General features: G+C 45.0%; 2 protein-coding genes across 2 annotated transcripts in view; both read left to right on the top strand.

Moving 5' to 3' along the window:
• Positions 1-27,186, top strand: part of LOC138567708 (tubulin tyrosine ligase 3-like) — a 673,617-nt gene that overhangs the window by 365,559 nt on the left and 280,872 nt on the right. Inside the window, exon 7 of the mRNA XM_069646178.1 lies at positions 8,007-8,106. Coding sequence (XP_069502279.1) covers positions 8,007-8,106 — 100 coding nt within the window. The remainder of the gene's footprint in view (positions 1-8,006; positions 8,107-27,186) is intronic.
• Positions 25,704-27,186, top strand: part of LOC138566088 (papilin-like) — a 41,077-nt gene continuing 39,594 nt past the window's right edge. The window contains exon 1 of the mRNA XM_069643104.1: positions 25,704-26,235. Within this exon, the coding sequence (XP_069499205.1) occupies positions 25,704-26,235 (532 nt within the window). The remainder of the gene's footprint in view (positions 26,236-27,186) is intronic.

Consider the following 27,186-nt stretch of genomic DNA (forward strand, 5'->3'; position numbering starts at 1 on the left):
ACTCTCGACTCATGGATTCAGACTCTCATCAACATACACAAGGAAGCCAAGGAACAATTGAAAAAGGCCCAGACACGCACTAAGCGTTATGCAGACTCCAAAAGAAGACCAGCGCCTTCTTATTCTGTTGGTGATCAAGTCTGGTTGTCCTCGAAACTATTACCGCAACATCTACGGCCAAACAAATTAGCCCCTCGGTACTATGGACCATTTTCCATAAAGGAAATCATCAATCCTGTCTCATTCCGACTCAAGCTACCTGTCTCCTGGAAGAAAATACACCCAGTCTTTCACACTTCCCTATTGAAACCCTACATCCAATCCACCCGAAAATCCTGCAGACCCAGTCCTGTTTTTGTGGACGATCAGCTGGAATACGAAGTGTCCAGAATATGCGATTCCAGGTATAAACGGGGTCAACTTCAATACCTGGTTGAATGGAAGGGATATCCTCCTAGCGAGAGAACCTGGGAACCAGTTTCTAACTGAAATACCCCTCGATTGCTTAGAAGATTCCATCTCATACACCCGGGCAAACCTGGTGGAACAGGTCTTTGGAGGAGGCATGCTGTCATGACCCATAGAACTTGCCCCTTCTGGACTTCCTGGTCCTTATCGAGACAGGGCTTGTATTCCTTGTTACTCCCAACATGGCCATGCCAAGTGACTTGCCTCGCACCAGCCTTCACGTTGCACACAGCACGTTCTATAAATTGGCCACGCCCCCGCGGCCCCGCGCGTCTCAACGCTATCATTAGGTAATGACTTGAAGTGTGTGTGCTGTTCGGCGAATCCACTATTCCTAGTTTCCTGGTTGCTTCTTCCTTCCTTTCACCCCTTCCCTCTAATTCTGCTCCCGGAATCCTTATCCCTAGCGACCGCTACCCTTTTTCCTGGACATCCTGGAACTGCGACATTCCCGGAACTCTGAACGCGCTCTGCAGCCAGACGAGACTCGAGCGAGCCTATACAAGACCCGATCCGTCCACAAGAGGAATCCTCCCGCGGAACAGAGCAAAAGCGATCCCAGGTGAGACGGGGGGAGATTTACGACACAGATGGGTATCAGTCAGCAGGATGATGCCAGCTTCCCTCCACAGTCTGGTTCCCTTCTTTCTGTATTTGCACCTGTCTCATGTATTTCCCACTGATGGAGGCCTGGGAACTTAACTCCAGTGAACTGCTAGCAGTGTAATTCTAGTAATCCAAAAATGGGTCCAAAAAGGAAATCAATCTACTCCATTCGGCTTTCTGTTATCTATTCTCCTTTCTCTCCCTCTATCAATCAGCCAGTCCGTGAGTGAGCAAGTGAGTGTCTCTTCCCAGAATGTAATGGGTTTGAAATTTTGTAGAGCAGAAACCACTCCCCTTAAAGTGTGTATAATTTCTCTAATCTTATTGTTCAGTGTATGTGATTGGACAGTGTTCCAAAATTGACATCAGACTAAACCATCCCCTCTGCACTCATTGGGCATATTAATGAAGAGGTCACTCTAATGGGAGTGATTTATAAACCCAGTTTCCCTCCCATTTGATGCAATATCATTTTGAAGACTTCAACATTAAACAATTGTACATTTCTAAAACAGCATATTCCACACATGTGATCATATTACTAATTGGTTCATCAGAATACTCTCTCCTCGTCAAATCAAATTATATAGTTTCCATGGGGGGTGGACATGGGGCTTGACGGCCCGCCAGCTTGAGCTGTGGTAGCTCAGGCTGCGGGCCGTTAAACCCCATGTCCGCCTGTAAAGAAAGATTTCCCTCAGGTACAATTTTCCCTCCATTTATGCATCCCCCACCCCAAACTTGTTGCTTTTGTTTGGCTTACCTAACCTGACTTTTTCCAGTGGAGCACAGCCTTCAGCGGCACTCCTCTGGGCATTTGCTCATTTTTTATGGGGAACCTGACACATACTTCAGGCTTTCAGTACTGGGAAAATATGTTTCCCTTAGTCTTTGACTGTGTTGCCATTACTTGGTAACTTTTTATCTACGTGCCAAGTACCTTACTGTACCGCACATAGGGGTCCTTTTGTTTTCTGGCTCTAGCCATCCTCTAAGGATGTTTTGGTGATTTTACAAGTGTTCCTAGGATGAACTAGTGGCAGCAGTTTACTTTTAAAGTATTTATACTTCATTTTGATGACCATATCGCGTTTACCGCATGTGGCCCAAGACTGTGGCCAGTGTCGAAAATGGCCATGCCAAGAAGTTTTTTGTTCTGTTCTTTGGCTAGTTTGGTGATTTGCCTCCCCCCCAGGTCCAGGGACCCAGGTATTCCTTATTTGGGCATGCAGCCTCCTGCGAAAACTGCATTGTTTGCGGGCTCCAGCATGTCACGTGTGCTAGTGCCCAGGAAGAGGGTTGGGGCTGTCTGGTTCCAATCTACACTACTGGTGCCAGTATGTCTGGTATGCCTGAATGACTGGAACCACTGTGGGCCATGATTGGCCCATGCCTGGCGTGAATGCAAGAGAGCAGATCTTCCATTGGCTATCCCAGATTTGAGCGCAAAACAAATCTTGGATAAGAGAAGGGGCTCTGCATCCATTCCAGGTCGATCAACTGAAGTTCACACCAAAGGAGCCAAGTACCCTGAAAAGAAATTCAAGAAAAAGAAATGCACGCTTTATGAAATTTCCTTCAAGAATTACAAGCAACAAAGTGATTCCAAATGTAAAATTCTTAAAAGCCATTTTTTTTTCTTATGTCTAAAATATTACATGGCATCTCCGGTTAATCTGCTAGGTAACAGAACATCTGGTATCAGTTCCTTTCAACTTAGAGCAGGGGCATTTAAGACTCATGTGGATGCTGTTGTCATGGTGAAAGTTCTTTGAAGTTAGTCTGCTGGCAAAGGCCATTAATGTCCCAGTCATGCCCTCTTGAGACTGATTCCAGCAACTGCCTCTTATAGAAGGAACTGGGTCTTCCCAGGTGTGAAGTCTTTCCTTTCTGGAGAGGCCTGCTGTGAAAAGATAACCTTATTCGAGATGGGGCCACTGATCAGGGTGAATACAGTGCATATTTAAGGATTTTAGCCCAAGCTCAGAGACAAATGGAAGTTGTAAATGGGGAGCATTTGTTTTACTTATAAAGTATGAATCCTGAGAACCAACTCCGGGCAAAGTCATAAGATTCATGGTTCAGCTTCAAAGACTGTGATTTGCATACATTTTCATGCGAAAGCAAGTAATTCTTTCTCACTAGCTGTGTTTCTATGGTTGGGGGAAGGAAGGCCATTTGGCTGTCCAGGCTCAAAGCAGGTTTCATTAACAAAAGGCAGCCTTTACAGTCATTTTCTTTTCCCCTTCTGCAATTGTCATCTAAAACAAAGCAACATTATAACCTTTTCCTTTGCAATCAAAGTTTTGCCCAAGACTTATATTTTTTATATTTCTATATGTTTTATACTGCTCCTTCTTAATCCTGGAAGGAAATAAAAACACACACCATCATGCCTCAATTCCCTTTTGAATCTCCCATGAAACGCTGTGCTTTTCATCCCAGATTGAACTGTATTCTATGTAATAACAGATTTTGGATACTTTCTGGTACTAGTAAATATTGATCTCTGGCCTTGTTAATTAGTTTGGACATATTTCTGGTGAGGAAGGATAGCCCAGGGGCAACATGTTTGTCTTGTAAGCAAGACAATGCAGCGCAACACAAGTTTGAACCCCGATCCTGCACTTATAACCAATCGCTGGTATTGAGCACGTTATAAAAGAGCAATTATAATTTGATGGGCCACAAATATCGCACATTTCCTTGTACATACCTTTCTCAGATGGTGCATTAAGGCTGTAGCTTGCATGTTCATTTTTTAAATGTAAAGTTTTGCTTTTTGTCTTTTTCTTTTGCATAGATTTCCCTACATAGCGACAGTAGCTTTCCAAAGGAACATACGTAAAAGAATTTTCTTCGTGACAGACCTTGTTTTAAATAGCATTCACTACACACATTTGTCAGCAGGACATAGTGCTTTGCATGTGGTGGACGCTATGTGGGCATATGGGCTACAGTGGGACACAGATCAGCGTGCGGGATAGACCTGGGTGGACAACTGATGATTTTTGGTGGTGCAGAAGGAGCGGAAAGAATGGTAAAGCCCTCTGGCATGCAGGGGAATGCTGAAAGTCAGACACAATTATTTCAATTCTTCTACAATCCCAAAACATGAATGGATGGTAAACCCTTGACGATATTGGGTGATCGGTGATGCTGCAATATTAGCTGTTTTTCTAGCTTAGGATCGGGCATTTGGGAAGATCACAGGAGAGGTTCTTGCATTTAGCCACTATTTCAGGCTTATCGAGTCTTCTAGCTGCATGGTTCTTGGAGGGATAAAGTATTCAGTACTTTGCAGAACTTTACAAAGCCACCTTTAATTCTTTGGGTTCAGAGAGAACATTGAAACATGATGAGCCTTGAGCATTTGGCCGCGTTATTCCACGCAGTAGGGAAAGGAGGATTGTGAAAATAGGCTTGAGTAAAAGTATATCAACATAGTTACTTCTAGTTTCCAGTCCCTCAGCCACATACCCTCTCTTATTGACTTTAATGTCATGCCTACCCTGTATTCTAGATGTGTTATAAAGTTAGATGGTGTGAAAAGGAGATAGGCTTGGGTGCAGTAGGGACCTCAGCCGGCCCATATTACTGGGGGTTTCCCAAACAGCACTTTTAGATGAGTAGCAGCACCCTCGAGATGGATGGGGATGCAGATTAATACTCTCGCATCAAATCAATAATGACAACTCGATAGTTTGGCAAAGGGAGTCCGTTTAATTACAAGTACAAAAAACTGGGAGTTTATGAATATCAGCAATCGCTCGATCTTCCTTATCGCTTCAACTCCAATTAAATTCCTAAAAAACACATCATTTACACTAAAAACTCGTCATCACTGACGTGTAACGCTTAAAATTTTGGCATGCAATTCTATTGGTTCTAGGAAGGTAACTTTAATATAGGTGCTATATCCGTATACGGTAACAGAGAATGGGGATTGGATAAACACTGTCAGGTGGGGCTTCTCAGCCCTTCCTTCAAAATGGCTACTGTAAACGTCACTAAAAGTACGACGTCTCATTGGTTCTACTAACTATAGGACACTAGATTACTTGGTCCACTATGATTAGGTTTGCAACAACCCCACTCATACTTTTCCACATGCTTAGCAGCATGCAGAATAGCCGGCCAGGTGCAGGGAGTTTGTCTGCACCTCCAGCTTCCCTCCAATTATTGCTACAATCAATCATCACCTCAGTGGTCATTGTGTCAATTATTTCTTTGTGGTTGGTCTCGAGACTGCTTCTTGGTCTGGAAAAGGTAAGACATCTGTGCGTGGCACAAGTCCATGCGTAGGTGTGAAAGTTTCACCCCTTCTCGCTCGTCTGGTCACGTGATTCCGACACCGTGAAATTGCCTTATTCTTCATGAAATTCCTGTATTTGATTTCATCCTGCAGCCGTCTGCCTCCTGTGGCTTATCTTGACCTTTCTGAGCAGGATACTCTGTTCTTCATTTCATTAATAGTATCCACTGTGGGACTGTTTCAGCCAATACGACCTTGGCTTTTTGGCATGATTTGCCTTCGTCTAAGTTTCTCTCTGTCTTTAATTCTTGATTTGTTTTGCAGCAGAGCTCTTCTCTTAAGACCTTTAGTAACCTTTGGTTGATTCTGCTCTTGTGCATAGTGGAAGTATACTTATATAAAGTGCTCCTTTTGAGGTAGATATGTATAGGTGGTGCTTGCCGCAATCTATCTTACTACAATGCATAAGCAAGCCTCACGATTTCTGTGCTTCTTGCAGTTCCTTGCATATGTACACGTTTAAACTGGCTGAATATCTTCATCACGCTCATGGCATAGGTTTCTGACATTTTACATCAATTATTTCACTTTAGACTCGGATGTCACTTATCTATGGTGTTTCGTCTCTTTTCATCATTCACAGGTCGTCATATCTTCTATATGTGAGTCAGTCCGGGTTCTTGTGAGGTCACCATTCGTCTTCCTTTAGTATCTTTTTAGCTTCTTCAGGAATTGCATTCTGGCAATCTTCCTTCTGTCTCATTTGTCGATATGGTTTTCTCAATGGGTACCTTACTGTCCAGGTTTTCTCAGGTGTCGGTTCTTCAGCAGGTGCTGTTCTTCTGATAGGTACTGGACAGAGCCCAACTGCGGCTCTTTGCTGGTTTATTTGCTCATCAAACGTCACATATTTCGGCGTGAACGTTCCTGGTTGGAGTGTGGATCGTGCTTGCTACCTCCTCTACACTTGAATGCCAGGTGGATGTGCTTTGTGTGTTATGTTAACTTGCATTTGTATAGCGCCTCCTGTCATAGGTTATGGTGTTGAAGGATGTGCCATTCAATATAGGTAGGGAGCAGCAAAGTCTGAATAAGATGCTCCAGAAGGAGGGGTTGTATGTCAGAAATCAGAATTTGCAAAAGTTCCCCAAAAAGCGGGCAAAAACCTCTGAATTGTTTGGTTTCCTCATTTAGGTCATGGTTACCACAAGGATTTTGTGTTATATACTTGCGCAACATTCACGGCTTGTGCTTTTGGGCAGAGTGGTTAAGGACACAAGGCCTGTTTTATGAGGGGACGGTGGCAGCCCAGCGAATCCGGAAGAAAGAGGGTTAATTAACTATAATCATCTTCTGTTGTTCATGGCATGCAGTTTTTGGAATCAGTGGCAGACTGGCTTGGCCTAGAGGTATTAATCAGTCGTCAACTTCCATAATTAAGCATTAAATCCTGACAGGCTGGGGCTTTACACGGCCAGTTATAAGCCTTAGTGAAGCGAGGGCTTTAAAGTGAGCCCAGCCATTTCCGGTCTTCGTAAAGCCCCTGCTTGGAAGGGTGTATTGCTATAAGCATCCTGGCATGTTTACTGGGATGCTAATAGTTGTTTCTTTTAAAATTGCAAAACCGCAAACCAAGAGGGCCGCCATGGATTAGGGAGAAGGGAACTACACATAGGGCCTCATCACGACCCAGGCGGTAAGTTACCGCCTGGGCCGTGACTTTACCACCATGGCGTAAACTATGTTTACGCCATGGTGGTTGGCGGACTTACCGCCCCATTCGGACCTTGGCGGGGCGGTAAGTCCCCAATCCCCATTTACTCTTCCCCATTCCCATTTTTGCCCCATAGGGCATAATGGAAGTGGGGAAGGCGTTAATTACGCCACCGTAAATTACGGTGGCGTAATTAACTCCATGGTCCCTTAGCGCCATGGATTTTAACACCTGCTAAAAGCAGGTGTTAAATTCGCCATGGCGCTAAGGGACCTCGTACTGTTTACGGCGCCGTAAACCCCTTACCGCCTGGGTCGTAATGAGGCCCATAGTCCCATCTCCTTCCCCATGGTGGCCATTGCTACGATGGGAATACCAAGTGTTCTCGGTGCCAGTGAGCGATAAAGGAGTGCAAGGTAAGTGGAATGTGGGATGTGGAAATTCCGGGCGGAGGAAGGTGGGGGAAGGGAGAACAGGAGCGCACTTGCATTAATTCACACGGGGAAGATGGCGGCCTCCCGCTTCAGAAGAGGAGGCTCGTGGGGGACTTAACGACCCACGCTCCGAGCCTCCTGTTTCGATGCGAGGCTGCCAAAAACCCATGTCCCAAGTGCTAATTCTATTTGTTTGTGTAAAGTTATAGATCAGGCCACATGGTGCAATTCGTATTTGTACATATTAAAAAGGGTACAAGGTGTTTTGCCCAGAAACACTTACAAAAAAACACAACTGTCATTGGGGCAATATAAGTAAATGTGGTGTGAAAATGCCGGTTGGTTGCCTGCATGAGCTTGCAGTTAGGTAGTCGCTGTTCTGGGGTGTAAAGGTGTCTATGGTGATAGCAAGGTCAATGGTAATACATCGCAATATAAGTAATGGCGGCATTTCTGAGGGGTTGGTTAGGAGGGCTGCCCTCTGCAGATCCGCCAACGTGAATTATTGTCTTTTTTCCTATATTCACAGCCTGACACAGAGCTGGAAGCCGAAGGACCGGGTGTGAGGCTGCCGACTCCTCAAGGACCTATGGACATCACAGACAATGAAGGAGCAGAAGCAACTCAGGGTGAGAAACTTGGTGCAAAATGCTCTCTGGGTGGGGGAGGGGTGGAGTGAGTGGGTGGATGTGCCTGCATAGCTGATGGGAGACCTGTGTACTCAACCCACATGGTATTAATAAATTACCTGGGATCGTAGGGAGGTTGTAGTCGGAGAAGAAAGAGTTCAGAGTGGCCTGGTAAGAGGGCCAGGTATGGGCACACATTCCTTTTTGTGTTGGCTTCACCGGGGCGTCTGCCTCTGGGTGCCCCCTGCACCAGGCTTTGGTTCGTTCCAGTGAAAATTTGTAGATGTTCTATGTAGAGGTTGACTGAAGGAGGCCTTGCACGGTTTCCCTACCTCATGGCATTCTGCTGACTCTCTTCCAATCCCCAACGCCCCCTGGCATCTGCGGTCATAGAAGATCAGTAACGCTGGTGACACTCACCAGGGAATCTGTGGATCTTCTGGGCTGGGCTTGAATGTGCCAGCCCTTGACCCTCCCGCACGACCAGTTGGTGGCTGGAAAGAGATGTGCCTGCCTAATTCAAATCCTTCAGAAGAAGCCCCCCACCCACACCTTGGTGACCCTTGGAGAAGTCTGCGAAGAAACAGTATGGCCAGCAGCTGATGTCATAAATGTTCATTGTCCCGTGGTTGGTATTGGCCCACTGGATGGTGAGCATGCAATGCATCTTTATAGGGCTATGCGCTTATATGTACATTTTTACGGCCATATTTGAGAGATCTGTAAATAGGCGCACCATTCCGATGATCCTATTTTTAGTTTGGGCTGTTATGTGGCGCTATGTTAGCCATATCCTAAGCCAACTGTGTCACTGAGCCATATCTCGCATCTGGGTAGATTGTGTTAGTCAGCCATATCTCGCATCTCGGTGAATTGTGTTAGTCAGCCATATCTGGCATCTAGTTAGATTGTGATAGTCAGCCATATCTTGCATCTAGATAGATTGTGATAGTCACCCATATCTTGCATCTAGATAGATTGTGATAGTCACCCATATCTCTCATCTAGGTAGATTGTCTCAGTCGGCCATATCTCACACTCAGACTAATTGGGTTAGGTAGCAACATCTCACATCTAGGCAAATTGGCCAATGTTGTACTCACAGCAAAGGCATTTACCCCACTGCCCGGGTATCCCAAACCTTATAGTTACTGCATTCATTATTATACCCTTATCTAGGCATTTCAACATCTTTCCAGGTGTCCCAAACCTAGATGCTACTGCATTTTACTGTCTACTGTTCTATCCCCATTTAGGTGTCCCTCCCTCTATGCAGGTGTCCCAAATCGAGGTGCTGCTGCATTGTAATGTCTACTGTTGCAACCCCCATTTGAGCATCTCTCCCTCTATCCAGGTGTCCCAAATCTAAGTGCTGCTGCATTTTACTGTCTACTGTTGTATCCCCATTTAGGAGTCTCTCCCTCTATCCAGGTGTCCCGAAGCTAGGTTGCCACTGCATTTTACTGTCTACTGGGGTACCCCCTTTTTAAGTCCCCCCCTCTATCCAGGTGTCCAAAAACCCACTTATCCCACCCCCCCTTAAATGCTCTTCCCGCTGACCAGGTTTCCCAAAGCCAGGTGTGCACACATCTACACGTGGACCCCAGTCGTATGTGCCCCCCTCTACTCATTCAGATAATCCGATGTACCCTTCCCACAGGTCAGACAGCATGCCACACAATGGGCAAATCAGAGTCGCACACTGGTGCACCAGTAGGTCTGACGAGAGTCACCACACCCTAACCCTGCCATCTCCAGCACACAGCCCATCCTCCCAACTCCCACCTCATCTCACAGCCCCCCACCCATCTTCCAAACCCCTAAGGTATACGTCTCTCCTTGCCTATTAAAGCCCCCTCTCACCCACCTGCTACACCCTCTACGTAGATGGACTTGCCATACTACACAAACACCAATTCCCACTAATAATTAAGGAAACCTCAGCCAACACCACAGACTATGAATCCCTCCTGGTAAATCTCTCACCCTCCGCTTCGCACAGCTTCCTACTCATCTCTAGACCCCGTGGCAACAACAAAAACTTTGCAGACACACTCTGCGATGCTATGACAACCTGTCTCAGGAGGATAGCTTAGGTGCAATGCACTCGCCTTGGAAGCAAGGCAATGGGGAGCAACACAGCTTCGATCCCCGGGTCCGCGCTTAGAATTCTCTGTGTATTAAGCACGTTAAAAATAACCAATTACAATTACTCCACCTAACACTTACCATCCTAGGGGATTTCAACATCTGCTTTGACTCACCCTCAAACCTTATGACCTGATCTCTCACAGACAACCTGGAAGTATTCAACCTGACACAACACAACCCCACACCCACCCACACTGTAGGTCACACCCTTGATGCGATCCTCAGCACCACAAACATATACACACTGCCCTCCTGCCCCTATCATGGACAGATCACTCAGCAATCTTCTTCTCCATACCACTTACCACCGCAGCTGCCTGCACCTAAGGCCACGCCTGACATCCACCAACCCCCCCCACCTTTGATTATACTATACTAAAAAGTTATCACCTCCGATTTAGCCACCAACTCCCTCCTCACCTATCTCCCAATACTCTCCCTCCAGGAAGGGCCTCCACATCAAACTCTTTGACCTCTGGCTCTTGAGCACCCTTACACCCCTCAGCCCAATATAACAGACCTCCTAGAGATCACGACCCACACCCCGGTGGTAAACCACCAACCTCAAAGCACTAAAAACACTCAAGCACCATGTGGAATGGACCTAGAGAATCATCCCTACGTCCCAGAACAAAACTGTGCTAGCAAGACTAAGCACAGCATACAGATTGGAAATCAGAAAAACCAAGAAAGCATTCTAGGGGAACAGAATATTAAAGTCTCGGAACTCGAGCAAGGAACTGCATAGAATCATCTCCAAATACAACTCCCTGGCCTGCTCTACCCCCGCCCTCCTCCCACGCCCTCTCCCACCCGTCTCCCAATCCCTAAGTGACACCTTATCAGAACACTTCCACAATGTTGCTATCGACAGACACTCCGCCATGCCATCTCTAAATTGAAACACATGCCTCCGCCCCCTACCCACCTATAGCCTGACCCCCGTCGAAACCCCCCTTTGATACAAGCCTTCATCTCTTTATCCCCAATCTCACACCAGGAGTTCCTCTCGCTCTTAGCACAAATCCGCCCATCAGGCTTCCCTGAGGAACCCTGCCCGCCCACCCTCCTCAAAAATATCCTAGCCACAAACTGTGCAGGCTGTATCGCGCGCTCAATCTCCAAGCTCTCCCTAACATCGGGAACCTTCCCAGAAGCCATAAAAACCTTCTATGTCAAACCCCTCCTCAAAAAACCTACTCTCGATCCTTTCCTCCACCAGAACTACCGGCTCATCTTCAACACCCACTTCATGACCAAACTCATGGACGGCACATCATACAAGCAGCTTGGCCTATTCACTCAAGCCAAAAACCTCCTGGACTCTGCGCAATCTGGCTTCAGACTGCTCAGAGGAACAGAATCCTCCCTAGTGCCCATCTGGGATGACCTAAAAAGAACAGCTGATGCAGAAGGCTGTGCTGTACACGTACATCTTGACCTCTCTGCTGCCTTCGATACCATCAATCACACCATCCTAATAGACAGCCTACAAACACTAGGAATCAAAGACACTGCCCTCTCTTGGATCTCCTCCTTCATCTTTAATCACTCACAAATTATGCTCCTCTACCTGTTCATCTCCACCTCATGACCAGGAACAAAAGGGGTCCCACAAGTAGCATCGCTATCTCCCCTACTCTTCCACATCTACCTAAACCCTCTGCCAACACTCATCCACTCACACAACCCTACCTGCTACAACTAGGCAGACAACACCCAGATCATCCTTAAAATCCCAAAATCACCAGGCTTCAACCACCCAGATCTTTCATCATGCCTCTCGGATATTGACTACTGGATGATGACCAACCACCTCATCCTCAGTCCCGTGAAAATCGAAATCGTAGTCTGTGGGAAAACAGCGCTCCTCCCCGAATCTATTGCCAGGCTGCGATCCCTGGGCTCCCCACCAGCAACTTCCAATTCAGTAAAAAACCTTGGATGCACACTGGACATGGATTTATTCCTCTCCCAACACAACTCCTTTTCCAGAACCTGTTTCTTCCATCTACACATCCTCATGCATATCTTCCCTTACCTCAATTATCCTCACTGTTTCTCTGCCATCATCTTCATCATCCTCTCCCGCTTACTCTACGCAACTGCCTTTACCGAGGCACCTCAGTGTTTCAGCTAAGGAAACTGCAAAGACTCTGTGGCAGGCCTGCTCATTAACCTCCCTTCCAGAAAAAACATCAGCTCCACACTAAGAGTCCTTCACTGGCTCCCTATTGGTCGACACACTACCTTTAAAGGCATGTCCACCACCCACCGGGCCATCCACAACATTGGCCTGGAATTACTTCAAGACAAAGTCACTCGATACCACCCCTCAAGGACTCTCAGATCTCGGCCAAGCATCTCTCCTGGTTGTCCCACATTACAACTCGTCCAGACTTGGTGGATCCCCTTTCTCCGTCCAAGCGCCCCTCATCTGGAACCCTCTACCTCTGCACATTCACCTGGCATTTAGAAAGGCCCTTCAAACCTGGCTTTCACCTCCCCCCTCTTGAAACCCTCTTGCACTCTACATTCTCGATAGGCGCACAGAAATGCTGACCCAAACACAGCAACACTCCTATCCACCAATACCCCATGGATGCCGGCAGCGTTCGCAGCGCTACACTGTGACAAACTATTGTCACCCCAAACACAACAACACTCCTACCCACCAATACTCCATGGATGCCGGCAGCGTTCGCAGAGGCACACAGTAACAAACCATCGTTCTCCCCCGTCCCACGGGGCCCTTCTCCCATTGCCTAGACTTTTGTTCCAGGGAGACCAAGCACAACAAGCTTAGCCAATCGCTTTGTAGCAAGTACGGTACGTATACCTTGCACCACGTCTGTGGACACAGGCCGCAGGCACGGCCATCCATCCATGCACCCTAGAATGCAGCTATGGCTATGCTATTCCGGTCGAGGAGCACACATAGCCACCCACACTCATACCCCTGACGTACCTCAACACCTCTGCCACTAGTATACAGAAATGACCAACAAAAGTTAAAATTGGTCTAGCCGGGCACATATCGAATCTTCAGCACTAGCACCCTATCCTAAATCCCCAACAGCACCCACCCACGTGCCTGACCTGCGTGCGGGCTGCTTACTGGAGCCTACCCAGCCCACCTAAGTCATAAACCCTGCAAAAATACACAAATGCATTCTTTTATTCACACTCTTAGAACCTCCTACACATTCCAACCACAATGTGAACTGAGGCCATACAAATGGGGAAAGGGCGCTGTATAAATGACGAATACAATACAATGCAATTGAACAACCAGGTTTGAAATATTTCAGAGGTAATTTTCAAAGATCTCGTAAATTGCACGGATGCCTGTTATCTTTGCACTAAAGTGTAAAAAGGTCCCCGTCTATGCAATTTGCGTCATTTGCACTTCAAAGTGCTCAAAGAAGGAGTAAAAACGGGTGAAATCGCTCTTTTTTGCACTTCAAAGTGCAACGTGTGTAAATGATGCCTGCTATTTTTTATGCTTAGAATGCAGGATTCACAACGGATTACTAGGGAATCTGCCTGTTTATAGCAAGTGTGAAATGCAGGTGGATTCCATAGGGATCCAGAGCATTTTTGCAAGCATGAAAATCAGAGGCTGGCAGGAATGCAGGCCGAGAGAGAAATATGCGAGCAAGATACGAATCACGTGTATATATTTTACAGGCTTTCTAAGCTGTGCCATAAGGAAACGTAACCCATGTATTTCCTGTTTTCAATCGAGTACTGCCCCTAAAAGTGCACAAATGGCCATACGCGTACCCACAAATGTGTATGTGTTAAGGGAACACGGCAACCTCCTCCCAGGGGCAATGGTACTAAACTTTGCATTGATTGGGTGCTGGCCGAAATAGGGAGCATTCCCCAGTTCTTTGGAGACACCGAGACCTTGCAGCCCTATCCACTAATACTTCCTCTGCTCTGCCCTAGAGCGCAGTACTATCTCCAGGTGTCTCTTAAAGATGCTAAAGCCAATCTAGAAATAACTTCCACTTTAACAACCCCCCCCCCACCCCCAACCCCCCACGTACACTGCAGAGCTTGCAAGCCTTTCTCAAACTAGCGTTCATGTTTTCTTAGACCGCCACAAAGGCCTGACTTGTACTCTGGAGTTTGCTGACTGGGCATTTTTTTAAATTTCTTTTTCTTCCTGCGAGGAATGCCGACAGCCATCTGGTCTCTTTCCTGCCTTTTATGCTGACTGCGTGTGCTGACGAAGGTCTGTTTTGATTTACTTTCAGGTTGTTGCCGTCATCACTTTTATTATTCGACTGATTGCCTTTTTGTTTGTTTGAAGAAGATTCGATCAATTTCCCCATTACTTTTTCCTGTGAGCTTTCGCTTGTTCAAGCTTAGACTCGAGAGGCAAGTGGCTTTTTTTTGTTTTAACTTACGTTCAGCTAGACGACACAGGGTGATCATTTTCACATTATATCTGCTTTCAGGCGAGTGATCAGTTTAATATATTTCCAGACACAAGAGTGATCAGTTTCACATTATATCTGCTTTCAGGCAGTGATCAGTTTAATATATATTTCCTGACACAAGAGTGATCAGTTTCACATTATATCTGCTTTCAGGCAGTGATCAGTTTAATATATATTTCCTGACACAAGAGTGATCAGTTTCACATTATATCTGCTTTCAGGCGAGTGATCAGTTTAATATATTTCCTGACACAAGAGTGATCAGTTTCACATTATATCTGCTTTCAGGCGAGTGATCAGTTTAATATATTTTCGGACACAAGAGTGATCAGTTTAACATTATATCGGTTTTAGGTCAAAGTATCGACTCAAAAGGGTCGAATGACAAAAGGGTTGAGTCAATTCGACCAAAAAGAGGATCGATTTTTTTTTCTTTTTTGGCCCCCCCCCCAATCCCCCCTTTTTGGTGTAAAAACACATTTTTTTAGCTAAACTATAGCAAAAAGAAAATATATACATTTAAAAAAAATGCGATCCTTTTGTTTTCGGTCGAATGCACTCTCACCTTTGGCATTCGATCCTTTTGATTTAGGAACTTTAACTGGACACCCATTATATCTGCTTTCAGGCAGATTCAGGCATTTGCTGACACAAGAGTGATCCGTTTCACAGCAGACCTATTGACACAAGAGGGATCAATTACACATTATATCAGGAGAGTGATCAGTTTCACCTATTTGCTGACACAAGAGTGATGATTTTCACATGCTTTTTGCTGACACAGTTGATCAGCACCCTCTAGGTACTCTGTCTTAGTGGTGGCCACCACTAAGAGCAGCAGCAGGCACCGTCCCCCCCCCCCCCCTCACCTGAGTGGCAGACACCACAGTCCACCCATGTGATTTAATAGCACAGGGGACTGTGATGCCTGCATCTGAGCAGCGGCGTATCCCGCAACACATTTGGTTTGTTCTTTGCAAAGCCCTTCTGGCTGTGCAACACACGTAGCACATACTAATGAGAGGTGGCAGGCGGGCAGTGGAAGACTGTTCGCACCACCTCTCATTATTGCGTTCTCATTATTGCATTAACAGCAGAAATTGACGCAAGCGCAGACCTCCCATAAGGACTGCTGCTTGCACATGAACATTGCAATTATCTGCATGCCACTTCCCACAGACGGCCAAATTCCGGCCAAACAGCTGCTAGGACCAATGAGGGTGCTGCCACCGCCTGGGGATCCAACCACTGGGTTTAACATTTCATAATTCTTTCATTTGCTAGCAGAATACTCTAAAGGAGTTAGTGCCTATTCCAGCTAGATTTACTTTGGGAAATGTATCTTTACTCTCATTAGGGTCCTTTTGTTTGGAAAATCTAACATGCCCTGCAGTCAATTATCCCATAATAAAGCCCCACAGATTTTTATTAATGTGTCAATAGAAAACAAATCAGGTTTCTTGCAGGGATCTTAACTTCAAGATTCATGATGGGAGTTCCAAAATCTGCCCTTATAGCCACTGACCTTAAGAACTAATCATCTTCAAGGAGTCTAAATGTGGCTGGTTTCAACAGACAGAGATGTATATGGAGCGTGAGCAGACGTGCCCTTATTCACTGCACACTCCTAATTGACCTTAGTCAAATGCCAAGTCCAGTGGCAGATTTCTTTTACGTCTCATTATGTCAATAGGAAGTGAGATCACATATTTAGGACATCTGGTGATAGGTCGTTGTCTAACCTTAAAGAATTGTGTGATTGATGTACTGGAGGACCGGACCTTGAGACCCCTGATCCAAATGGATTCAAAAATTTGCTCTCTTCCAGCACCAGGGCATTACCTGTAGTAGTCCAGCAGGGCACTGGAATAGAGGCCTCTGATCATTACCTGTACCACTTCAACAGTAGCGCTCGAGCAAAGCAAAACAATGCAAAACAAGTTCTTACTTTTAGCAGCCGAACCATGGCTTTCTTAAGAACAGGAGCCATAGTTCCATCAACGGGTGATAGTTCTAACATGGTTTTTTAAAAGTTAATGGGGGTTTTTCAGGTGATAGCGGTCGTTTTATATAACCTGCAGGTGATTGACCGCTATAAGCAGTCATGTTATATAACCCTCCAGTTGATTGACCGCTATAAGCAGTTGTGTTACATAACCTGCAGGTGATTGACTGCTATAAGCAGTCGTGTTATATAACCTGCAAGTGATTGACCACTATAAGCAGTCATGTGAGATAACCTGCATGCTGTAAATTGTAATCCAATGTCCCTTGGTCTAGCACTGGTGGTAGGTGAAATGGGGTGGGTGGTGGACTCTCAGTCATCTTGATGTTCTCCTCTTGGTCTTAGAAGATGAGTTGTGTTTGATTGTGGATCTTTTGTTGAGGGTGTCCTGGTGTGGGGCAGGGGAGTCCCTTGTGGTTTTAACATCCCATTCTCAGGGTCGGTTGCTTGCAGCTGGTTCTATCTGCCATGCTTTCATTATCAGGATGGACAGTCCCAGCATTAGTGCTGGCTTTATAGTGCTTTGTGTAGAAACCTTTGCAAAGGCGTATGGCATATGTGAGAAACCAAAGGGTGTCCCACTTTCTAGACTCTGGGGGATATATTTCTCAGGTGGCCAGGGCACAGCCATTGCCTTAGGATCCAGACCCTGGGGGTGGACAAGGGCGGGAGGATCACCTGGGTGAGGGGCTTCTGGGAGTGGGGGTAAGACATCCAATGGCAAGACGCGGGATCTCCCTCTTCACAACACCCCCCTACCCAACATTTCTTCCACCTTTATAGGTTGTTGTAAGTCTTGTCCCATTGCCCCCTCCCCTATTCCAACAGGTACCCACATCAAAGGGAGGCGTAGGAGAACAAACACAGCAACCTGTTAACTCTCCCAGGACGTATAAAAGGTGGAACACACAGGAGGCACACTTTGAGTTAGCTGGGGATGATGGATAGTGCACAGAGCCTGAAAGGGGAGAAGTCGAGCTGGAGAGACCCTGGAAGGCTTGGAGGAAGAAAGACTGCCTAACTGCTGGGCCTGTGAGTGCAGGGGAGACTGCAGTGTGGACAGGGAGTTCTAACTTCAGGGAGCCAAACTAGGGGCAGCACGGGGTTACTTGGCAGTGCTTGCACCACAGCTCCTCCCGTGGGCAAAACAGGAATGCCCAGGCCTTTGAGGGGCAGGTGGCGAGACCCTGACATCAACAAGTTATCCCCTTTACCTCCAGCAGCTCCCAAAAACCCAGAATGCTGTATAGGGGAGATGACGAAGTGGGAGCAAAATAAGAAAAGTGCATTGTGGGACATGAAGTCCAAAGACTTTAAAACTTTGCAAACCAAGAGTTGTCTGAGCCCAACTGATGGAGACTCATGTGAAAAACTTTAAGGAGGGGTCCGAGCCCGGCTACACACACACACACATTCGTTTTCTTGATAATGGTTTTCAAACTGTAAACTCTTGTGCAATAATCTGCCAACTGGCTAATGAAGTAACTAGAAATCTGACATTTGACATAAGGGTGTGAATATTCAACTCATGATGGTTTTTCAAATAATTGATCAGAGTTAATGGGCTCACCGATGTCAAATTTTTCGGATGTTTACACATCCAATCTTTCTGATGTTTACACATAACTACAAAAGGAAACAAATCAGTTTCTTGTTGGTAAATGTTCGTAAAAACTAAAAGAAATGTAGGCCTTTCGTTGGTCTCTCCTAGTGCTATCGCCCATGAATTGCAAGCCACTGAAAGTGCAAACAGACGGCATGCAGTACTTGATGACATTTGGTAGTTTCCCTTAAAAGGCATAGCTTCAGATATGTGGGTTGAGTTGGCAATCACTGTACTCACAGGTGTTCTCCTCCTACCGGTTTCTGTGCTCTTCACATCATCAGGGAGGCAGTCTTAACTTGCAGCTCACAGCAAGTGCAGGTGTTGACAATCAACAAGGCTGCAAGGACTTCTGGTAGCTGTAGTCATCAGGTTTGCAAGGAACAAGCTCACGCACATATATGTATATATGCTCTCACTTGTCCATGCAACAAGTGGTACATTGGCAGCACCAAATGCAAATTGAAGCATCTAAGGGCTTTACAAAATTTTGCATTATGCTGCCTACCCCATGGCCAAACACTTTTAGAGGCCCCTGAAGGAAAAGTGAATGGTTTGGGATTTTCTGGCCTTCATAAAATAGAAGTGGGATTTAGAGGTGGTGACCAGGAACGGCTATTACGTCAGCAAGAAATTCGCTACGATTTCGTAACACAATATTCAGTTGGACATAATGTGGATGAGGAGTTACATACTTTCCTGGACACATAATTGGTTCATTGCTATGTATCAATATATAGAACGTATGCAGTAGTTGGAAACAATATGAATTGTCTCGGGAGGATAGCTCAGGGGCAACGCGCTTGCCTTCGAAACAAGACGACGCGGAGCAACCCGGGTCTGCACTTAGAAACCTTTGGGTATTAAATGCGTTATAAATAATCAATTATAATTATGAATAATATGAGCTCCATTTTGAGGGCCGGAGTTGAAATTATTTGCCTTTAATGAAGATGATGGTATTTATGAACCTTTTCAAGTATATGGGGTGCTGGATATTTGAACCCCAGAGAACATCAATTGATATTAATATTGAGAGTGGTTTTCTGTTTTCTGCAGGATTGTTCTATATTCGTTTATATTTTGATACCTTGTTTGGGCTCAGCTGGGTTTTGGTGCTGCGGAACGAACATGTCGGGCACCTGTATTGTTATTGTGTTGCATCTATTTGTCCCCTAGCAGACCCAAGTAAACGACTTGAACATTTGGAGGAGGCTCTATTGTTGTTTTATTGGATTAATATATTTAGCAAGAACTATATAATCAATATATATTAGGATGTTGGATATTTTTGTATGGCACATAGCACTTAATATTGGTCGAGTTTAGCAAGTATTTCAATACTCAATAAGGATGTTTGCAACTATGCACAGCATGTAGCACTTTATATTGGTTGCACTTAGAAATAATGATTTGCATTAGTTGGAATCATGATGATATTATCTTTCTAATTTGCAAAGCACTTGACATTTTAGATTTTAAAGTATGGCATGTGCAATAATGACCGGTTCGGTGGCAGGCGATGTAGGAATTTCTGCGTTCCATCGTTGCATTAACAATTATACATTTCTAGCATGCATGTATGATATTTCTGCATGACATTCTGCACTTGTGTGTATGTACTGTAACAAGGATGTCATGTCTCTGTGAATTTGCACAGGCACTGGTCACTTTTTTGGTTAATGTGTTAGTGTTGAAAAATTGCTAAATGCTGTAACTGGTTTGATGAAATCATGATTTTTTGCAGGTGTATTTTGGTCCAATAATGTATTTGAACATGGCCTAAGCGTCCATACAACTGGATATAGGATGTGCATTGCCAATACTGGCCGTATATTATCTGTCATACTTACACTGTCCATTATAAGTATATCAACATCAAGTGTCAGAGTGTCGATGACATTGGTCAGGTGACCGTGAATTTGAAAGGGAGGGCACTATGCGCTGCACTACACAGCGGATTGGCGTTGCGTCACGGAACAGGAGAAGTTACCGCATGCATGGGTATCACTATGCACGCAAGTGTGGTAATCTAAATCATTTAATGGGGATATTTCTTCATTTTTATTCTGCGAATCTTCCGTCAGAATTTCAGTATTTCTGCTGTTAATCTGGGGAACTACGCATGTTTAATTATTGTCTATCCTGCCCGCTCATTTCGACCGCGAATGCCCACCATTGTGGTGTTGGTAAGGGATTGTATGAGTACATGTATTCTCTACCCGCTTAAAGATGGCCGACATGGTGATGTGAACTGGGACCTGATATCTAGTATACAGTAGACAGCAAGAAAGGACATGTGTATGCCAATGAACACGCCTCCCTTAAATGGTGTTTTTTGGTACATGGAAGTTGTATGTGAACAAGCAACGAGAACGTTGCGAAACGTGTTATGCTGCTATGCCCTGCAGCCTTGGCAAGAGGTTTTTAACAATAAAGTAACTACCAAATTATATTGGGCTCTGGATATGAGTTTATGTGAATAATTGCTGCCTATTGGAGTGTGACTCAAGTTTCCTGTGGATTTTTTCACCGGCTTTGGAGAATATATGAATACTTTAGTGAGGGGTACTTCAGCGAAACGCGGGCTTCACATTATGTAAGTTCAGACTGTGTTGAATTATGCGCACTTTGTGAATTTTCCTACGGGAATGTTGTGCTCTTTCTACTGGGCCATACCGCTCTAAGAAGCAAACGTACAGGTTCTCTTCAAAATTGATCTGCTCTTGTGAAGATGTGTGTTGCTACAAAGATGCACAATAGAGGACCTCGGCCTCTAAGTGGCAAAGTAAGTTACACTTGTGGTCCAAATCACAGGGAAGCCAACATCTTTATTAACATATACCGGTGAACGTCACGAAACAGGCTCTCAGTAAATAAAACAAAGATGAGCTTAAGAAAAGGAGCCCAAACTATAAGAGATTGCTGCCTAAAAGTTACCTGTACTCTATACTATATATAGGATGATCTTAATTAGCGAAGAAGCGAGTAGGGAGTGTGATGAGCAGATAGGTAGGGTGGGGCGTGTCCATGGATAGTTTTAAAGATGATGAGAAGAGGTTTATACTTAGCCCTTTGTTTCATAGACAGCCAACCAATCTGGCGATGGGTAGAGAAGGCAAAGGTAAAGCGGGAAAGTGTGAGGACCACGTGAGGACTTTGTTCACAGTTGAAAAAGCATAGTTGGGACGGCCATAGAGGCGACTGGCACAGTAGACAGACCTAGAAAGGACTAAGGAGGAGATTAGCTGTTTTGCAGTATTAAAAGGAAGATGACAGATTTTTCTGATATTAAGGAGGATGAGTCCGACTGTAGTGGAAGATTTGGAGATGAAGAGTGAGAAGTTGTGAGATGGCTTGAAGATGACACCAATTTTATCGATGAAAGCAGAGTAAGTTAGGTAGTCAGGACAGAATAGAAGAAGGGGGAAGGAAAAGATAGTCAGCTTGGCTGGGAAGTATAGAACTTCAGTCTTGGTGGAGTTGAGCATGAGTGAGACAACATCAAGGAGGGACAGTTTTACATTTCTGACATCAGCTCGTCAGATAAGGAAGGAAAGGAGAAGAAGATCCAAAGAGCTGAAGTATTGAGAGTGAAGAGAAGTGGACAACACCAAAGGTAAAGGGCTGAGTGGGAACGTAAGGCTGTTACAGGACACCTGCAAGTGTCTAGGGGCAAGGCATGAAGCAAACCAAGCGAAGGCTTTATTTCAGAGGCCAAGGAGAGATAATGCAGAGAGACGGTCAGAATGGCCTACAGTATCGAAGGCAGCATAGAGGTCGAGAAGAATAAGAATAGATGAACGGTTTGCATGAAGTGAGGAAGAGATGAAGTTGCTCACATTGAGGAGGGCTGTCTATGTAAAATGGTTGTGAGTATCAAGAAACTCAGTGAATCATTTGAATACTACTCACTCTAGGATTTTGGAATAGTGTGGTAGAAGGGATACAGGACGGAAGTTGCCATGACAGTTAGGATATAGACTAGATTTCTTTAGGATAGGGATGATAGAAGCTGACTAATAGGATAAGGGAAAAGTAGCTGTGAGGATCCAGAGGTGAGTGGAAGAGGTGCACAGGCTTGGGAGATGCTTCCATGTCAAGCAGAGTCAGTTTTGGAGAGGTTTCGGGAAATTGGGCTGTTGTGGTCACTGTTTTCCTTAACACTAACAAACAACAAACAGACATCAGCGATCTTCCCAAATCAAGATGGAGGAATTATTGTAACCTGCATTTTATTACAGATGTTGAAGTCGCAAGACCAGTCTATCCAGGGCTCCTGATTATGAGGCCTTCAGATGAAAGATTCTAGAAAGAAGATATGAATAGAATAGACTCAAGCATCAGGAGCAGTTCAAGAATACTGGTGGGAGCGTTTAAATTACTCGTATTTGTAAGAGGTTAAATAGACAAGATTTAATCTTTCATTGGGAAAATAATTGATGGCTAGGAAGACTAAAACTCACGTTTTGAATATTTGAAATAATATTATAGGAAATAGGTTATTTATTTTCTAAGCAAACGTAAAGAAGTCTGCGAGGGAGAAAGTATTAACACACAATAGGTCTTACCAACGTTTCCTTCAACTGTTTGCAGGGAGGTGCAGGTTTCATGTGCGGAGGAACAACCATTAGTGCGCGATTGTTGGTTAGACACCGAGCAGAATTCTTTGCATCATTAAGTGCGATCGCAAATAGGAATGTTGCCCCACTCACTTATGGTGGACGGAGGAAGTCAGGCAACATGTGCACATCAGTTTGCAGGCAATGTGCGTGGGTCATCGCGCCACAGCGAATATTGAGAAGGTGCACCATGTTCTCGTAGGAATCCAAGCGGCCGAGCAGGTAGATTAAAACAACGTGGAAGCACGGAGAAGGTGCATGCGAGATAAAGAGTAGTTTCAGCAAGAAGGAAGCTGAATTCCAGTGTTAAATACATTTCTTTTATAGATATTGTCCAAATTGGGAACCAAAAAGAACTAGTGGTAAGAGAAAAGTTAAGTGCAAAGAAGCACAGTGCTTAAGAGGCATTTATGCACATTGTGTACCAGCAATAAAGTAATAAGAGGTTTGCTGCTTTTAATTCTGGAAAATTGGCAAGAAATGTCTATAATTAAATATTAAAAAGTTAGTTAGAGCTAAAAATACTAACAAAGGATCTTGGGTTCAAGTTGAAGAGATTCATAAGTCTTCCGCACAAGAACTTTACAAGAGGTTATCTCAAGGCACAAGATGCAGAGTCACAGGTATGTGAGGAGACTAGGGATTGGGAGAACAGGGGCAGGGGGAATTTAAAGTATGAAGAGAACCCATGAACATTATTTATTCCTTGACAGGTCTCCATTTTGAAGACACGACGATCCTTTGTTATTTTATATTTGATCCACTACCCCCTTTCCTTTGGGGTGACCTGTGCCCAGCAGTTATTAAATACCCTGGTGGCAGAGCGCTGCCAGGTTAACAGTGGGGTTCAACACCCTTCACAGGAGGGTAGGAGTGGAAATGTGAGCAGGAGGATGGTATAGAAGGTAATTAGCAAGGGTATGGTGCATGCTAGAAGTTTTAGAAGCAAAGTCGATAGTAAGATAATTTGCAGACAGAATGGAGGAGGGTTTAGGATGCGAGAGAATCGAGTTGAGAGATTTTTTGAGGCGCCTAGCTTGTGAGGATGGAGATGAAATGGAATGAAATAGAAGTCCCATTTGGTAGAGTCAAGAGCCGAGGAGCAGTTTTGAAGAGCAGTGAGGTAGAGTTGGAGATCTGAGGCGTGTCTTAACCTTTGCAAAGTGCAAAGCGTTTTCTGCATTTGTTTTCAGGGTGTGAATGAGAGGTGTAATCCAAGGCAGTGGAGGGGAGGGTTTGGGAGTAAATGTGGAAACAGGGTAGCGAGAGGAGAATGAAGTATACAGAGAGCAGTGGAAACAGAAATTAGATAAGATTTGGAAAGGATAATCAAAGTCAGGATCCAAATATTGTCTAAGCCTTCTGTCGAAGAAGCTACATTGTATAACCCTCACTTACTCCTGACTTACTGCCAGGGAGTTCTAGCCAATTCACAAAAGGAGCTACTATCTAGTATGACTTACCTTTAACTTACCCTTAGAGATGCCCTTCGATTCCCAACATGAGTCACTATACTCTGGCTTATTATGAATTAACCCCCTCCCCCCGCCAGGTTTCATTCAAGGTAAATCAGAGGTTCTGAATCTAATTATATTTGAATTTTCTTTAAGGAAACAGTTTGCAGGGCAATGCTGCTTAAAAATACCACAGGGAGGCATTGCACGCGATAGTGATGGTATGAAATATAGAGTTATGGCATATATTCGAGGAACAGCCAGCATGGGATGGGGATATAAACCCAAGAATTCAGCTTAAATACATTGGTGTCAGAACATCTGTGTTGTTGTGGTGGGCTTCATTATGTGATGAAAAAGTCCCAGGCTATTATGCATGTCTATGCAAAAAGGACAAGCATACTCGTCCTTGGCACTTAAGGGGTTAATGCTGATGTTCTATGGATCACAGAGATCAGCGACTTTTAGGATAATGGCATGCATGTTTTTATTGTTGATTTTTAAAGTGCTCAGTGAATGCAGTCAATGCGCGGTACAATGATAAAGAAACAGGTCAGATAACCTTTCACAGGGCCAAGATTCAAGGTTAGATTCAAGGTTTACAGTTTAACGCATGATGAGTCTTTTGTGAATCGGTCACTTATAGGGCTGGAAAGAAAGCTCTACCCACTGACAGTGGGTTCTAGAGCCAGAGGTTGTACTATAGAGTGGACTTGAGTAGACAATGAGCCTCATTATGAGTCCGGCGGTAGCCGTGCCCGTAAATACCGGCACGGCTGCCGCCAGAGTAATTTTTTTTCCGGCGCCCGGCAATGGGGACCTACGATCCTGGCGATCCTGGTAATTCACGAATAGTGCCGGTGCATCCGTCAAGGTATGCGAGCGGTTACTGTTCCGCCCACCAGGCCAGCTTACCGGCACCGTTGTTCCCGGACCGGCAAACTTGTAATGAGGCCCAATGTATCTTGCCGGAATTTGGGTACTCACTTGTCTTTTCACATCCTTATTCCTATTCTACTCACTGCTGTCTACTCAATGTCTTGTAGCTGGTTAACAGGGGCATGGCCGGGGGCCCAGCGTGCAGACAGCCAACATGAAAAAGGTGACACACACCAATGGTTTAATATGTCTTAATACTGATGGCAGTAAAACGCATGATTTGATGGCATAATGCCCATGCTAAGAAGTCGATGGATGAATTGGTTATTTTGTAATGCCCACCTTTTATGCCCTATCCCTGCAGGATAGCAATTGTGTTGAATAATTGTTTCTATGTTCATTATTTACACGGTGTACTGCACTTTAGAAGAAATGACTAATCAAGTTTGCTATCAAATCCTATCCTTTGCAGATAGTGCCATCAGCAGAACTGCCTCGCCCGTCATTGGCATCATGCCTGCTGACAGTGGCAACACTGATGCCACATCCACGAGCACTGACGCTGCCACTATTGCCAGCTCATTTGCAGACAGTGACATTACAGCGGGCAGCTCATTTGCAGCCAGTGGCATTACAGCGGGCAGCTCATTTGCAGACAGTGGCATTACAGCGGGCAGCTCATTTGCAGACAGTGGCATTACAGCGGGCAGCCCATTTGCAGATAGTGGCATTGCAGCTGGCAGCTCATTTGCAGATAGCGACACTATAGCTGGCACCGGTGCCCCCTCTGCCGACAGTACGGCCTCTGCTGACAGTGACGCCATCTATGCCACGCCCGTGGATGTGTGTGTTAATGAGTCGTGTACTGCCACCGATGGACATAGAAGTCCACAAGGTACACCGCCTAATTGTTTCCTCAAGCCAGCCAGTCCAGATGTGCCTTCTACCCAAGTGGCTGAACAAGGTACATAGTTATTTTTGTATAAGATTGCCTAGCATCGGCATGCTGTTCAGCATGGGTACACAGTTGGTATAGTTGCATAGTTGCTTAGTATGTACATTTGCAAACTATAAATAGGATACTGGCACAGTCAGCACAGTTACATTGTTGGTTATGGTGCTGGTAAAATGTTACATAGGTTACATGAAACATACTATAATGTCAATTGCAAAACATGGCTACAACCCTAGCAGCGTTACATTGTTACATAGTTTAATGGCATAGTGTATGTTCATAGTTAGTTTATGTGCGTCGTTAGTGTAATTATATGAAATAGTTGCGTAATTATAAAGTTACAGAACATAGCCAACACAGATATAGAATCATACAAAAAACTTAGGAGTGCACGTGTGTTGAGGCGTAATGCAAATGTAATGTATAAAAGCCATGAGCAAAGCTTTTAAGTAGAAATTATTTTCATTCACTTGTATGGCTGAGAGGAGTTACAGATTGCAAGGTTCGATTCCGCCTCGCCTGCCATACAAATCCTCCAGCATTTACGCCAGCATGACATTCTGCGTATTTACACGAGCAAGAAGCAGGCGGATTCCATCGTAATCTATTGTGACGCTGCCTACCACGCGCAAATGACAGAGCGTTTTCATCTTGCCAGGTTCCATGCCAAAGGCTGGTGTAAAAGTAAATGTGCCACCCTTTTACACCCCCCTTTCTGGCTGGATCAAACAGGTGAAAGAAGTAGCAAGGCCAAACAGCAGCAACATAGAATCTCCAAACCCCACGGCCATGACACTGCACCGTCATTTGTTTTACCTGTCCTCTTTCTGTGACTAATCGCATTTTGCACAATGCTAATACGATGCTACACGTGGTCCATCTCCATTTCCGGCCTATGGGGTTCCAGCACCCTGTATAAGCCACTCAGTTGCACTCTGAGGCTCAGCTGCAATTGTGCAT

Source organism: Ambystoma mexicanum, chromosome 2p, assembly GCF_040938575.1.
Source record: "Ambystoma mexicanum isolate Mex_15411 chromosome 2p, UKY_AmexF1_1, whole genome shotgun sequence".
In the NCBI taxonomy this organism is placed as follows: domain Eukaryota; kingdom Metazoa; phylum Chordata; class Amphibia; order Caudata; family Ambystomatidae; genus Ambystoma; species Ambystoma mexicanum.